The sequence below is a fragment of the Bombina bombina genome, chromosome 1 (assembly GCF_027579735.1).
Source record: "Bombina bombina isolate aBomBom1 chromosome 1, aBomBom1.pri, whole genome shotgun sequence".
In the NCBI taxonomy this organism is placed as follows: Eukaryota; Metazoa; Chordata; class Amphibia; order Anura; family Bombinatoridae; genus Bombina; species Bombina bombina.
Window position 1 is genome coordinate 1,519,949,337 of NC_069499.1, and position 16,966 is coordinate 1,519,966,302.

At 40.8% G+C, this 16,966-nt stretch overlaps 1 protein-coding gene across 1 annotated transcript in view; it reads right to left on the reverse strand.

Moving 5' to 3' along the window:
- The window catches only part of STXBP4 (syntaxin binding protein 4), a 736,191-nt gene that overhangs the window by 526,104 nt on the left and 193,121 nt on the right, over nucleotides 1-16,966 (reverse strand). Inside the window, exon 8 of the mRNA XM_053721597.1 lies at nucleotides 6,592-6,704. Coding sequence (XP_053577572.1) covers nucleotides 6,592-6,704 — 113 coding nt within the window. The remainder of the gene's footprint in view (nucleotides 1-6,591; nucleotides 6,705-16,966) is intronic.

Here is a 16,966-nt window from a genome sequence, read left to right on the forward strand (position 1 = left end):
TTGGCCCTCGCTAGCTGAGGCCAAGCCTTGAGAGCATTGAATATCGCTCTCAGTTCCAGAATATTTATCGGTAGAAGAGATTCTTCCCGAGACCAAAGACCCTGAGCTTTCAGGGATCCCCAGACCGCGCCCCAGCCCATCAGACTGGCGTCGGTCGTGACGATGACCCACTCCGGTCTGCGGAATGTCATCCCTTGTGACAGGTTGTCCAGGGACAGCCACCAACGGAGTGAGTCTCTGGTCCTCTGATTTACTTGTATCTTCGGAGACAAGTCTGTATAGTCCCCATTCCACTGACTGAGCATGCACAGTTGTAATGGTCTTAGATGAATGCGCGCAAAAGGAACTATGTCCATTGCCGCTACCATCAAACCGACCACTTCCATGCACTGCGCTATGGAAGGAAGAGGAACGGAATGAAGTATCCGACAAGAGTCTAGAAGTTTTGTTTTTCTGGCCTCTGTCAGAAAAATCCTCATTTCTAAGGAGTCTATTATTGTTCCCAAGAAGGGAACCCTTGTTGACGGAGATAGAGAACTCTTTTCCACGTTCACTTTCCATCCGTGAGATCTGAGAAAGGCCAGGACAATGTCCGTGTGAGCCTTTGCTTGAGGAAGGGACGACGCTTGAATCAGAATGTCGTCCAAGTAAGGTACTACAGCAATGCCCCTTGGTCTTAGCACAGCTAGAAGGGACCCTAGTACCTTTGTGAAAATCCTTGGAGCAGTGGCTAATCCGAAAGGAAGCGCCACGAACTGGTAATGCTTGCCCAGGAATGCGAACCTTAGGAACCGATGATGTTCCTTGTGGATAGGAATATGTAGATACGCATCCTTTAAATCCACTGTGGTCATGAATTGACCTTCCTGGATGGAAGGAAGAATAGTTCGAATGGTTTCCATCTTGAACGATGGAACCTTGAGAAACTAGTTTAAGATCTTGAGATCTAAGATTGGTCTGAACGTTCCCTCTTTTTTGGGAACTATGAACAGATTGGAGTAGAACCCCATCCCTTGTTCTCTTAATGGAACAGGATGAATCACTCCCATTTTTAACAGGTCTTCTACACAATGTAAGAATGCCTGTCTTTTTATGTGGTCTGAAGACAACTGAGACCTGTGGAACCTCCCCCTTGGGGGAAGCCCCTTGAATTCCAGAAGATAACCTTGGGAGACTATTTCTAGCGCCCAAGGATCCAGAACATCTCTTGCCCAAGCCTGAGCGAAGAGAGAGAGTCTGCCCCCCACCAGATCCGGTCCCGGATCGGGGGCCAACATTTCATGCTGTCTTGGTAGCAGTGGCAGGTTTCTTGGCCTGCTTTCCCTTGTTCCAGCCTTGCATTGGTCTCCAAGCTGGCTTGGCTTGAGAAGTATTACCCTCTTGCTTAGAGGACGTAGCACTTTGGGCTGGTCCATTTCTACGAAAGGGACGAAAATTAGGTTTATTTTTTGCCTTGAAAGGCCGATCCTGAGGAAGGGCGTGGCCCTTACCCCCAGTGATATCAGAGATAATCTCTTTCAAGTCAGGGCCAAACAGCGTTTTCCCCTTGAAAGGAATGTTAAGTAGCTTGTTCTTGGAAGACGCATCAGCTGACCAAGATTTCAACCAAAGCGCTCTGCGCGCCACAATAGCAAACCCAGAATTCTTAGCCGCTAACCTAGCCAATTGCAAAGTGGCGTCTAGGGTGAAAGAATTAGCCAATTTGAGAGCATTGATTCTGTCCATAATCTCCTCATAAGGAGGAGAATCACTATCGACCGCCTTTATCAGCTCATCGAACCAGAAACATGCGGCTGTAGCTACAGGGACAATGCATGAAATTGGTTGTAGAAGGTAACCCTGCTGAACAAACATCTTTTTAAGTAAACCTTCTAATTTTTTATCCATAGGATCTTTGAAAGCACAACTATCCTCTATGGGTATAGTGGTGCGTTTGTTTAAAGTGGAAACCGCTCCCTCGACCTTGGGGACTGTCTGCCATAAGTCCTTTCTGGGGTCGACCATAGGAAACAATTTTTTAAATATGGGGGGAGGGACGAAAGGAATACCGGGCCTTTCCCATTCTTTATTAACAATGTCCGCCACCCGCTTGGGTATAGGAAAAGCTTCTGGGAGCCCCGGGACCTCTAGGAACTTGTCCATTTTACATAGTTTCTCTGGGATGACCAACTTGTCACAATCATCCAGAGTGGATAATACCTCCTTAAGCAGAATGCGGAGATGTTCCAACTTAAATTTAAACGTAATCACATCAGGTTCAGCTTGTTGAGAAATGTTCCCTGAATCAGTAATTTCTCCCTCAGACAAAACCTCCCTGGCCCCATCAGACTGGGTTAGGGGCCCTTCAGAACCATTATTATCAGCGTCGTCATGCTCTTCAGTATCTAAAACAGAGCAGTCGCGCTTACGCTGATAAGTGTTCATTTTGGCTAAAATGTTTTTGACAGAATTATCCATTACGGCCGTTAATTGTTGCATAGTAAGGAGTATTGGCGCGCTAGATGTACTAGGGGCCTCCTGAGTGGGCAAGACTCGTGTAGACGAAGGAGGGAATGATGCAGTACCATGCTTACTCCCCTCACTTGAGGAATCATCTTGGGCATCATTGTCATTGTCACATAAATCACATTTATTTAAATGAATGGGAATTCTGGCTTCCCCACATTCAGAACACAGTCTATCTGGTAGTTCAGACATGTTAAACAGGCATAAACTTGATAACAAAGTACAAAAAACGTTTTAAAATAAAACCGTTACTGTCACTTTAAATTTTAAACTGAACACACTTTATTACTGCAATTGCGAAAAAACATGAAGGAATTGTTCAAAATTCACCAAATTTTCACCACAGTGTCTTAAAGCCTTAAAAGTATTGCACACCAAATTTAGAAGCTTTGACCCTTAAAATAACGGAACCGGAGCCGTTTTTAACTTTAACCCCTTTACAGTCCCTGGTATCTGCTTTGCTGAGACCCAACCAAGCCCAAAGGGGAATACGATACCAAATGACGCCTTCAGAAAGTCTTTTCTAAGTATCAGAGCTCCTCTCACATGCGACTGCATGTCATGCCTCTCAAAAACAAGTGCGCAACACCGGCGCGAAAATGAGGCTCTGCCTATGATTTGGGAAAGCCCCTAAAGAATAAGGTGTCTAAAACAGTGCCTGCCGATATTATTATATCAAAATACCCAGAATAAATGATTCCTCAAGGCTAAATATGTGTTAATAATGAATCGATTTAGCCCAGAAAAAGTCTACAGTCTTAATAAGCCCTTGTGAAGCCCTTATTTACGATCTTAATAAACATGGCTTACCGGATCCCATAGGGAAAATGACAGCTTCCAGCATTACATCGTCTTGTTAGAATGTGTCATACCTCAAGCAGCAAGAGACTGCTCACTGTTCCCCCAACTGAAGTTAATTGCTCTCAACAGTCCTGTGTGGAACAGCCATGGATTTTAGTGACGGTTGCTAAAATCATTTTCCTCATACAAACAGAAATCTTCATCTCTTTTCTGTTTCTGAGTAAATAGTACATACCAGCACTATTTCAAAATAACAAACTCTTGATTGAATAATAAAAACTACAGTTAAACACTAAAAAACTCTAAGCCATCTCCGTGGAGATGTTGCCTGTACAACGGCAAAGAGAATGACTGGGGTAGGCGGAGCCTAGGAGGGATCATGTGACCAGCTTTGCTGGGCTCTTTGCCATTTCCTGTTGGGGAAGAGAATATCCCACAAGTAAGGATGACGCCGTGGACCGGACACACCTATGTTGGAGAAATCTTCATCTCTTTTCTGCTGGAGAGTAAATAGTACACACCGGTACCATTTAAAATAACAAACTTTTGCTTGTAGAACAAAAAGTACAAATCTAACACCACATTCACTTTACCCTTCCGAGAGGGACCCTATTGCTTAGAGCCGGCAAAGAGAATGACTAGGGGGTGGAGCTAGAGGGGGAGCTATATGGACAGCTCTGCTGTGTGCTCTCTTTGCCACTTCCTGTTAGGAAGGAGAATATCCCACAAGTAAAGGATGAATCCGTGGACTGGATACACCTTACAAGGAATGGCGCTGGAAGTGAAAAAGTGCTCTCCTCCTAAAGACACCATTATTACTCTGAAAAACAGAGAATTAGGGCAGGATTAACCCCTAAGGATTAAATAAACAGGCCCTGCTTTTAACTAAGAGAGGATTAAAGTAAATTCTGATCCCAAAAAGAGAGTTAACTTCTTCCTTGCTTTGAAGGAGATTAACCCCTAAATCCCCTAATCACATGCCCATGTAGTGCCTGTCCACTGCCATAAATATCCTCCATTAAGGATTTTGTGTCCCATATAAATTGCAGGGAGTCCCCTCAACCCCTTCAGTGCCAGCCTCCTAGCCCTAGAAGACAAAAGGCACTTACCTGCACATATAGCTGTCCAGCAGGAGGACAGCTCACCTGGCATGAGAGGATGCCACTCCTTACAGAGACCTGTGGAAATAAGAAAGAACAGAGTAAACCTACTCAGGCTTTCTATACCAGGGCAGCAACGTGTTAGGAAAACGCAGCAAGACCCACCTCACAAGTTCATAACTGCTTTAAAACCACCACTGCCCTACTGAAGAGACTAACGTGGAGTAAGGCTAGACCCAATCTTGAGAGGAAAGATCAGAGCAAACCTACACTGGCTTTCAAAATAATAAAATCTTGATTGAAGTGAAATAATCCAAACTTCTTCAGACACCAAAAACTTCACCTCCTCCTTGCACCGAAGGTAAAGAGAATGACTGGGGGTTGTGGGAAGGGAAGTGATACTTAACAGCTTTGCTGTGGTGCTCTTTGCCTCCTCTTGCTGGCCAGGAGTGATATTCCCAACAGTAAGTGATGATGCTGTGGACTCACCATATATTAGGAAAGAAAAGTCTGTTTTTTTTAAACAATGTCAGCTGACCATGAATTAAGCCACAAAACTCTAATGTTTAAACTGTTAACACCATATTTTTGCCGCTAATCCTGATGATATCAACAACTGCATCACAAATAAATGCATTGGCTGAACTAATAAGTTCCAGACGATGTTGAAAATCATCACCTACAGATTGTAATACATCTAACAGAGGATACAAAGAGACTAAAGCAAATTTGATAATCAAAGTTAATTGGAAAGTTGTTTAAAATTGTAGAACTCTATCTGAATCATGATCATTTAATATTGACTTTATTGTTCCTTTAACCCCTTCACTGCTAAGCCTTTTCACATCCCTGAGCTAAATTGATTTTTGTTTTTCTATTTTTTTGCTGCTTACTTTTTAACGCTAATGTAAGTCACATTTCAGTGGCACACACAAATTATATATTTAATAATCAAAAAGTGACCGCACTACCCATTAAATGTAAAGTGCTCAGGCACGGGATAGAGTCTGGTCCTTGACTCAATAATAATATAATACTCAATAATCCCAGCCAATGAGTCTTGGAAATCTTTCAACAAAGGATTTTAATAGTTTCACACTATATAATAATCAATCTGAAATTACTTAGGTAACAACAGGAGAAGACCAGAGGTAAGCTCACTCACATCCACACAAACCCCATCCACCATGTTTGGGGGCTTGTTGCTTTCAAAATGAGGGGTCTTGGAGGTCTGTGGTGAGTTAGAAAACTGAGATCAAAGAGTTTTTGAACAACCTTCCCCCATACAGCTACCTTTTCTGCCTGTCGCTTCCCGCGCCCTCAGTGCCGTCACCACACACGTTTGTAGTGACATCACCAGCACTCCCATGTAGCCTTGGGAGTGCTGCCTGCTATACCACTACAGATCATGGCCTGCAGTGAGGGGATCGAAGACAACAGCATCAGATCAGTGATCCCCCTGCATGGCGAGAACGGTGGTCATGCACATACAGGTAGAGAAAAAAAACATTAAACCTGTGTGACCTTGTTAAATGAAGCATACAAACAACATTCTACTATGGAGGGTAAGCTATATTTTTATTCCATCAAATGCATTTTTATATCTACTCTGTGTCTATGTAATTCGCTCATAATTTGTAACTAACATTCTACTAAAAGAAAAATTGGAATGTAAATGTGTAACTCTAACATTCTAATAAAAAAAAAGTCTAATTTGATTTTAGTAAGAAAAAAAAAATCACCTCTAATTACAGCTATGCAGAAACCAGATCTCAATTTTTTGAGATACAGAGGTGTGTCTGTGAATGTACAAGCACTTTTACACATTTCTTAAATATGTTTCTGTTTTGTTGAGCGTTAAAAAAGTGAATATACCTTTGGAAAAAATTGCTTTCTACTAAATGCAGTAAATAATCTCTACATGAACAGTTTAAACTGTTAGAAAAACAATTATTTGTTTGCTTTATTCACAATAGGCAGCCACACAAATTTGGAAAAGAGGACAGTGAAACAGCATGACCCTTACTGTTACAGCAAATTTAAAACATGGTCTGCCAAATAGGTTTTAAGGAAAACTGTTTGCCGTGAAAAATAATCAGGACATAGATTTATTTTTTTAGCAAACTAATAAAGATGTATACAGCCAATACTTTTGGGCAGTGTGAAAAGCAGTGTAGCGCCTTACCTGACTTGTGACTGAATCTAGTAAATTGGCAACGTCATTGTCTGCAATTCTCTGCTTGAGAACATCTTCTTTTAATTGCAAATTGAACAAACTTTTGGCCACCTTCACAAACTCTGATAAAAAAAGGAAAAACAATTGTTAGAGTAATATATAAATAGAATCACGAGAGCCCATATATGTAAGTAGCTAATATAGCAGAAAGGCCAGCAGTCTAAAAGTACCTAAGGGTTTTCTGCCCTTACGTGGTCATCTGGGTATGTGGATATCCTACTGAAATGATGCAACTGAAACACAAGTCTCTATCATTAAATTGTGATATTTTTACTGTAATGTTTCAACAACAAATCAGTCCTCTGTGTACAAAGTATGCAGCAATTGACAAAGTGAAAGCGTCTGGTGAATGTCATGTTTATTTTGTTTGTGAAATCAGTTGACTTATGTGACAACAGGGTATGCCCTCTAGGTTATTCTTTTTTTTTCTTTTTTTTTTATATATATATATATTTTTATTGAGGCAATAAGTAATGTTTACATAGCAAGGATATATGTCCAGGCACAAATTGAAAATGGTAAGGGTAAACATACATTTCACGAACATAAAATGAAGTAAAACATTGTCCAAACCTTAACGTACAAGCATTACCATTACTACTGTTGCACCTAAAGCCCTGCCATACTACATACTAAATACTAAATATACTAAAGAGAGCTTCAGATATATCACATCACAGGTTTATCGATAAGGGAGTAGTATCCGATATGTGTTATAATATAAGACCTAAAGTTCTTGTTGTATTACTTGAGATATATAAAGTTAGAGTTTGTATCTAATGTATGATTAGTATTAGTGTCTGGACATACCATCATGATGCCTCCATTTTGTTTTATTAGTGGTGAGAGTGGTCCCTGAGTCCCTATACCAATCATAATATGGTTTATCTATTAGAAGTGAATTAAGGCATAGGAGGGAGCTAGCTTTATGGTTTTATTAGAAATAAGAAAATAAAGAATTACAGCGGGCAAAAGCCGCTCAAGTTGAGAAAGTAAGAGAAGGGTAATAGGCGGGGGGAAGGGGAGAGGGGGTGTGGGAAGGGGAGGGGAAGAGGGGGGGATGAGGAAGGGGGGGAGGGGGCGGAGCTAGTTAAATTGACTATCGAGCGAGTCTTTTAGATCTGCAGAACTTTTGGGGATAAAGCAGTTGAATCAGGAGGTTTAAATACTATTTGATGTGTCTATACATGTCTTAATGGAGTAAACTTAACTGAGTTCCTCTATGCATTGTAAACTCTAATTAAGAAAAAAACCTTCTATGAGTGCTCTAATAGATAGGGTAAGTCAATCCAAGTCTATGTAGGACATAAAGTAAATGTTGAAAATAATAAAATTACCTCTGAAATAGGAGACAACTAGTGAGTGAGCTTATACAATAGATATAAGGAATATTCTAAGAGAAGTGCTAGTCTGCAAAATGATAATAAGTGTCTCCATATCAGTTGGTTAAGATATCCAAGCTTCAAAGGCAAGAGTGAAGTCATAGTCATTATAGGATGGTTCCCCTAAAAATAACAATAATTTTTTATTTTTTTTATTTATAACGTTTTTATTGAGGTCAAAAAGCAAAATTTACACATTTGACACTAGAAAGAAGATACATTAAAGCTCAATACATATCTAGTCTAGATAATCAGTAGGAGTCCTCATTTTTCCTTCCCCTTCCATCATATGCTAGGCCACTTTTGGACCTATGTAGCAATATAGATCAAAGTCCACAGGGGTTGTGATTTTAGCGTAAAAGAAAATAAACATTAAAAGGAAAAAGAAACAACCAAGGAATACAAAAAACAAAAAGGTGCATCTAAGCATATATCACTATTAATTTTGCTAAACATTCTAATATACTTGATACACCTGCCTGAACCAAGCGTATTTATAGTGCACTAATCTAAGTTATTTTAAGGGCAACAACACAAACAGCTTTCAATAGACATATATGGTACACTAGGAAGGGAAAAGTTCATATATTAATTTTAAACTAAAGGGGTATTCTGATCATGGCACAAAGGCCTGCCATAGGTAGCTTAAACTTGTGTGATATGCATCATATTATTCATGTGATCTAAAAAATGTATATTCTGATGTTTAGAACAGATATGGACCCCTGATACTATCAGATTACGATTCCCCAGCGCGGCCCCGGCCTCAGGCCACGACTGTGAATCCTATTTAAGACACAGCATTCCAATGAACACTAAAGAATATAGACCGTACCCATTGATCCATTATAAATTATCATGTACTATAAGACCCTCATCTATGTGACATTACAGTAGACGATTGGCTTGTCTTATTTTTCTAAGTCTGTAAACATTGAACAAACATTAGATTTTCCCTTCGATATTACACTGCTATATATACTGAGATACACATATACTGATTAGCTCACATTTGTCACATCGCTGTATGCAGGGAGATATACAAATACTTATTAGCTCAGATACTACTGTCTATTAACATTGTTGGTCTGAACCTGTGAGCATAGGAGAACGATTTAACACACATCAAACTGACAAAAACAAAAATAGTTAAATTGGAAATTTTACACACTAATATTGTGTTGCGATCTCTACTAAATGTACAGAATGTTAGTCCACCCCAAGTGTAGGGAGGATAAAAACAGTGGGTTTTGAGTAAGTCTGTACAAAGTTCCATGACCACCCTTCATAAACATGAAGGAAAAAGAAGGGATTTAATGAAGCCGGGGCAGGCATCTGTGCGTGCTGCTGTATGTCTGGACTCAGAGGCCAACCACCCTTAACTCCCCAGTAAATATCATGTGTTCGGCTCTCAGTGTTCCTGGAGAAGTTCATGTAAGTCGTGTAGGGATCTTCAGGACCGGCCCAAGGCATCTCGACAAGCAGGATATGATCAGTGCCATTGTATTCACCCCAGCGGGAGCCCCCCCCAAGTCCCCGCCGGGGCCCAGTACCTGCAGAGTCCTCAGCAGTCGGCCAGATCCCATAGTCCACAGGAGAGTGAAGAGGTAACGATATGATCACATATGGTTTCACAGCAGTTGCGTATGATCTCAGGTTTTCACGGGCATGCTGTTGAAGCGGTAAGGTGTGATCACCATCCTGGAAAGTAACGGCTGCAAAGATGTCTTTACTCCTCTGATGTGTCTCTTCACAGCGTGGGTGGTTTTGGCCTTCAAGAAAGGTTTTTCCAAGCGGCGATTCTCTCCGGCAGAGAGGCACGGCGGGAGCGCTCCTGACCGCCGCTCCCCCACCTTCAGAAACCAGGACCAAATCCACTATGTCTGTCCCCTTGTGATGTAGGGATTGTAAGTTTGTCAGATAGTCCCAGGGTGCTTTGTTTAGGAGATTTATTAGACAATTCTCAAGACGCTCCAGATAGTGATCGATACGATCCCACGGGTCTTCGGTTTGTTCGGGCGCCATCTTTGATATGCAGCGACGCAGTAGTTCTTTTTATTTACCCCACTTAGTTCAGCAGATTTTCCCTTTTGCGTTTGTTGTCAGGTTCAGCTAATTAAGGTTATAGTGTTCTTGCCGTTGTGCTTGGGTCAGGCAATTTACCTCGGTTTCCCGAGGGGGGTAACGCCGCCTGCTATGAGCCGCCTCTCCAGGCCCCAATCGTCCGATCTTATTACACCAGCGTCACAAATACAGCAAATAAGTTGATAGATAGGAGGCTTCTGAGTATCTTTGTGATACAGAGCAATTTTGACAAGTATTAGCTGTAAAATGTCTCCAATATTGGCGGTATATTAGGTACTCAGCTGGAGCTCTAAGAGAATGCGACCTCTCAGGATCGCTGCACGGACACGCCCCAATAACAAGAATTTTATCTAGCACTGTCCTTACAGCCAAGATTCCAAGTTCTTTTCACTTGAGGGGACAACCTTTTAGTATAACAGTGAGTTGTAATTGATATGAGAGGGGTTCAACAAGCCCTATTTATAAAGCTAAGGCATAACTATTCTATATGAATTAGGAGCAGGCAGGTAGTACAGTAAGATAGCATCTCAACAAAGTTATAATGGGCAGAACAATATAAAGCCCTATATGACTATGTACTAGCCACTACCCATCAGAACTAATGCAGGCTGCTAAAATACAAATAGAGGTTTACTTGTCTCAAGCCCAGTAAATACATAGAGGACTGCATGATATCGTTAGCATATAGATAAAAGTGAACATTTTGTACTGATAGGAGCTTATCAGATATGTGGAGTGGCTACCTGCGGTGACACTGTGTTCCGTAATGAGAGTCCACATATCCTGATCCTGCTCTGCATCGTGGTTAATAGGGGCTGAGTAGGTCCTCTTACTCCGCAAACTAAAGGTATGGAGCTTGTTCCGATCTTGAAAGAGCATGGTGCTGCATGTGTGAAGTTGCCTCTCAGGCGACGCGGCTCATCAGGTGCTACAGCAGCGTGGGTACCAATATCCCCGTAAATGTTAGGGGGTGCCGGAGGATCCATTTCTTGTTCATTCATCTCCGCTTGTAAGGTAGCGATGAGCTCCTGGAAATGCTGTTTGAGGTCTCGGTAGTTACGGTCTAATGAGAGAAGTGTGCTACGTTCCCAGTGTATCATAGAATCCATCAGAGTCGGGCTGTTCCCGCTAGAGCTCTCTAATTCGAGAGTTGTCATTGTGGGTTATAAAATACAGCGTGGGGATAACACTGTCTGGCGCCATGTCTCAATAGATAGGCTGGGGAACACTTGCTTGCACCTAGTAGCCGTCTCTGCAGATTCCACGTGGCTTACAGCATGGCCTCTCTGTTCACAGTTCATGTGTGTGCTGCGGATAATAAAAATGTTCCAGCGTGTTCCTTCGGGTTCTTTCTGAGTCCTTGAACTCCTCAGTATGGGTCTGTGGGTCATCATCTGTGATTTTATTTAATATTGGGCAGAACTGAACGGTCTGATTATATGATAAAAGATAAAGTTTGAGCAGAGCTCTCTTGGAGTGCGACCGTTCAGATGCCCGGCTTGCTCCGCCCCTCTCTATGTTATTCTTAATAAACAAGATGAGCTTAAGAAATATTTAATTTGAGGGAAGACGTAGTCTCCTATATTACTGCATGACAACATGCCTAAGAAATTGTATGCTTACCGGATGATAAATGTATTTATTTCCTGATGGTGAGAGATCACGATACATCAAGTGTTGTAAAATACCCTTCAGACCACTAGGAGGAGGCAAAAAAGACAACAGACAATGGCTTTAAATCCCTCACACTTACCATGAATTCTCAGTCATGCATATAGCTAAGTAGATAGAGGAAACCGAGTAGCAGGAAAGACAAAGCGGTGCTAACCAAGTACTTCCGCCAACTATATAAATAAAAGTGTGGGGCTTCAGGACTCTCGTCATCATGAAATAAGTTAATTTATCAGATAAACATACATTTTGTTTTCTTTCATAGATAGGTAGAGTCCACAAGCTGAAAGCTCAGTAACTCTTCTGGCAGATGAAATGGTAGGGTTGCAACCTTTAGTTCAGGCCAAACCCGAACACTCTTGCGCTGTGCACAGAGCAGCAAATATCAGACACCTTTTTTAATCTTCATTTACTTCTTGTTACATATAAACTGCAGCAAAGATTCTGTAAGGCAGGATAGGCAGGCAGGATAGGCAGGCCTGCTAGAAGTCCTGGCCAAATCTCAGTTGTGACACCCGCAGTTACTCCCCTGTATGTAATCACACTCACCGGTTTAAAATATCACTGACAGAAATATGTATATGTTATAAGGCATCACAAATAATACTCAAATTTGCCTTCATACCAGTACTCATGTGTTCACCTCTTTAAAAGTTGCCAAGGTAATATTTACAACCCATGGTATCTAGATACTATTTGTATAGGTTTTGTTAGGCTCTAAACAAGCTCAGCGTGAAATGTAGAAAATGTAGACAGTTATTAAAAAATAATAATAATGCTCCTTTCAAAATAAATGTTAAATTAGAAAATGCCTGTAAAGATAAAGGGAAAAAAAACTCATTGTATTTATCTACAGAGATATTCCAGTGCTGAATATGGAAACAGGGTCAGATTTAAAGGGACAGTCTAGACACAATAAATAATTTTGTTTACTTATTGTTACATACCAGAGAAGCATCCTGCAATTGGTCCCACATCTATAAGCTTGTAAGACGTACATAAAATGTTTAAATATTTGTCGATTGATAGGACCTGAAAAAGGCCACCAAGCTCTGCCCACCTATTGCATGTATATCTTGGTATGTTAAGTCTCTCCAATCTCGATTGACTCATGAATACGTATTCTACTTGCACAAGCTGATTTGTGCATGTGCAATTTGAAATAGCTAACTGAAAAATATTAAATGTGCACTGCTAAACTGTCATACAAGAAAACAGCTAACTGGACAAGTAGAAAACTGTGGGTAGAGCTTGGCGGCCATTTTCAGCTGCTAACAAACTATCAGCTAGATTACGAGTTTTGCATTAGGTTAAAAAAGCAGCGTTAAGAGGTCCTAACGCTGCTTTTTAACGCCCGCTGGTATTAAGAGTCTTGAAGGTACAGGCTCACCGCTCACTTTTTTGGCCAGACTTGGTAATACCGCAAATACAATTGCGTATCCTCTTTTTTCAATGGGACTTGCATAGCGCCGGTATTACGAGTCTGCCAAAAAGTGAGCGGTAGACCCTCTCCTGTCAAGACTGGTACCGCATTTTAAAGTCAGTAGTTAAGAGTTTTACACTACAACGCCGTAGCATAAAACTCTTAACTAAAGTGCTAAAAAGTACACTAACACCCATAAACTACCTATTAACCCCTAAACCGAGGCCCTTTTTTAAGCCCTAATCTGCCGAACCGGACATTGCCGCCACTATAATAAATATATTAACCCCTAAACCACACTCCCGCCTTGCAAATCAGCCAATCGAAATTAAGGTAGATAAAATCTCGTAATCTAGGTGCATGATTATTTAAGTTTCATGTAGTCTTACAAGCTTATAGATAGGGAACCCGTTGCAAGATGCTGGTCTGGTATTTAACAATAAGTAATAAATAATTATTGGCTCCAGAATGTCCCTTTAAGCAATTTTACACGATACCCTCTATCTGCAGTTCTCCCCTTCAGAAGGAACACGGTTCATTTGAGTTTGCCTACTAACCAGAAATCCCTGAAGCATATATACTCTTATATTATATTTAGTTCTGCTTTTTCTTGGGAAAACAAAAACTACCAAAAAAAGGTCGCCAGTAAACAGAGTAATCCGTATAAATAAAAAACAAACTTTATTAAGATTAAGTTAAAAAGTGGTGGGACAACATTCCCCTTAACTAGCAAAGACTACTTACAATAGTGGCACGGTTGGTGTAAAAGGGGTTCTGAAGAGGTTGTGAGGAGAGTGTGCTTTCTAAAGCAAGACTGTTTTGTTACAGTAATACCCGGAAGGTAATTTATACATTTACACACGGAACAACTGATAGTTGTGGATATTTATAAGTTGGGCGCTAGTCTGATAGACTTTTCAAGGTGTGCAAACTGATTACTACACATGAACTTAAGAGGTTACATTATATATACTACTTTGGACTGACTGCTGGATTATTATAATACAAAATTATACAGACGAGTATTTACTACTATGTTTGTATCTGAGTGAACTTTTTCAGTTTTTCTCAAAACAAAAACTACGGCACACATTCAAAGCTCTACGTTTCCCTTTGGCCACGAAAACTAATGCAGAAGGTTCCATATGGCACATGGACTGCCAGTTGGCCATTCATGGTCTAGACCATGAATAGGTTCAAAATAAGGGGTTTAAAGAACCCTCAAAACCAGAATTACATTCCATGGAGGAGAAACTAGTCGAATAACTGGTCTAATTCTGATCCGAGCCTAAACAAAGTCGGAATATCAAGAAATGCTCTATCCTCTTCTGGAATAAGACTTTTAAAGAGCTGATACCTGACTTTTAAGAGAACTAGCTGTCAAGCCTTTTTCCAGAGCCCTTAAAACTGCATGTAGTTAAAAAATATTTATTGGTAACCTTGCATACAGAGAAGACTACACAAACTATGCTTCCTGAGTTCCCCAGATCTATATGCTTGTAAGAAGTACATAAAATATTTAAATATCCATCGATTGATAAGAGCTGAAAATGCTATGCCCACCTATTGCATGTATATTTTGGTATGTTAAGTCTCTTCAATGGCATCTGTGGTGATCACTACCCCCACTGGCCAAAGAAAAGAGGCCCCCTGAACAAGGGAATAGTGAGTCTGCCAAATTAGTGACTGTCTTGTCTTGTCTGAGAGAGAGATCCTTGTGGTTCCAATTCCACAGATGCAGCATCTGCAATTGGAGGGTCTAATGATGAAATCTGTGAATGAAGATATGTAAATAAGAATCTCATAAGTCTACGGTAGACCTCCTGGAGGAGGTTAACATCAAAGGTTTATTCGATACACCTGAGAAATTATTTCGAACACCCAATGATCTTGAGCAGACCTCTCCCAAGCCCCACAATTCATTCTGACAAACTGGGATTTATCCTCAAAAGAAAGAGATAAAAGCCTACATTTAGACACTATATCAGCAGAAGCAGACGAGGCTTGAGTCATAACACTCACCTAGCCAAAGCAGCATTCTTTGCATTAAAGGGGCAGTCTACACCAGAGTTTTTATTGTTTGAAAAGATAGATAATCCCTTTATTACACATTTCCCAGTTTTTCATAACCAACAGTGTTATATTAATACACTTTTTACCTCTGTGTTTCTAAGCCTTTGCAGACTACCCCTTATCTCAGTTCTTTTGACAGACATGCATTTTAGCCCTATCTGACTCATGAAAGTTTAATTTTGACTAGACTGTCCATTTAAAGTGAATCATTTCCACAGCTGCATCACAAATGAAGCGGTTTACAATTATCATGATCTTCAATCAATCCTAAATCTCACAAAGAGTAGTTTCCCTAGAAAACAGAATTTATGTTTACCTGATAAATTTCTTTCTCCAACGGTGTGTCCGGTCCACGGCGTCATCCTTACTTGTGGGATATTCTCCTCCCCAACAGGAAATGGCAAAGAGCCCAGCAAAGCTGGTCACATGATCCCTCCTAGGCTCCGCCTACCCCAGTCATTCGACCGACGTTAAGGAGGAATATTAGCATAGGAGAAACCATATGGTACCGTGGTGACTGTAGTTAAAGAAAATAAATTATCAGACCTGATTAAAAAAAAACCAGGGCGGGCCGTGGACCGGACACACCGTTGGAGAAAGAAATTTATCAGGTAAAAATAAATTCTGTTTTCTCCAACATAGGTGTGTCCGGTCCACGGCGTCATCCTTACTTGTGGGAACCAATACCAAAGCTTTAGGACACGGATGAAGGGAGGGAGCAAATCAGGTCACCTAAATGGAAGGCACCACGGCTTGCAAAACCTTTCTCCCAAAAATAGCCTCAGAAGAAGCAAAAGTATCAAACTTGTAAAATTTGGTAAAAGTGTGCAGTGAAGACCAAGTCGCTGCCCTACATATCTGATCAACAGAAGCCTCGTTCTTGAAGGCCCATGTGGAAGCCACAGCCCTAGTGGAATGAGCTGTGATTCTTTCGGGAGGCTGCCGTCCGGCAGTCTCGTAAGCCAATCTGATGATGCTTTTAATCCAAAAAGAGAGAGAGGTAGAAGTTGCTTTTTGACCTCTCCTTTTACCTGAATAAACAACAAACAAGGAAGATGTTTGTCTAAAATCCTTTGTAGCATCTAAATAGAATTTTAGAGCGCGAACAACATCCAAATTGTGCAACAAACGTTCCTTCTTTGAAACTGGTTTCGGGCACAGAGAAGGTACGATAATCTCCTGGTTAATGTTTTTGTTAGAAACAACTTTTGGAAGAAAACCAGGTTTAGTACGTAAAACCACCTTATCTGCATGGAACACCAGATAAGGAGGAGAGCACTGCAGAGCAGATAATTCTGAAACTCTTCTAGCAGAAGAAATTGCAACTAAAAACAAAACTTTCCAAGATAATAACTTAATATCAACGGAATGTAAGGGTTCAAACGGAACCCCCTGAAGAACTGAAAGAACTAAATTGAGACTCCAAGGAGGAGTCAAAGGTTTGTAAACAGGCTTGATTCTAACCAGAGCCTGAACAAAGGCTTGAACATCTGGCACAGCTGCCAGCTTTTTGTGAAGTAACACCGACAAGGCAGAAATTTGTCCCTTCAGGGAACTTGCCGATAATCCTTTTTCCAATCCTTCTTGAAGGAAGGATAGAATCCTAGGAATCTTAACCTTGTCCCAAGGGAATCCTTTAGATTCACACCAACAGATATATTTTTTCCAAATTTTGTGGTAAATCTTTCAC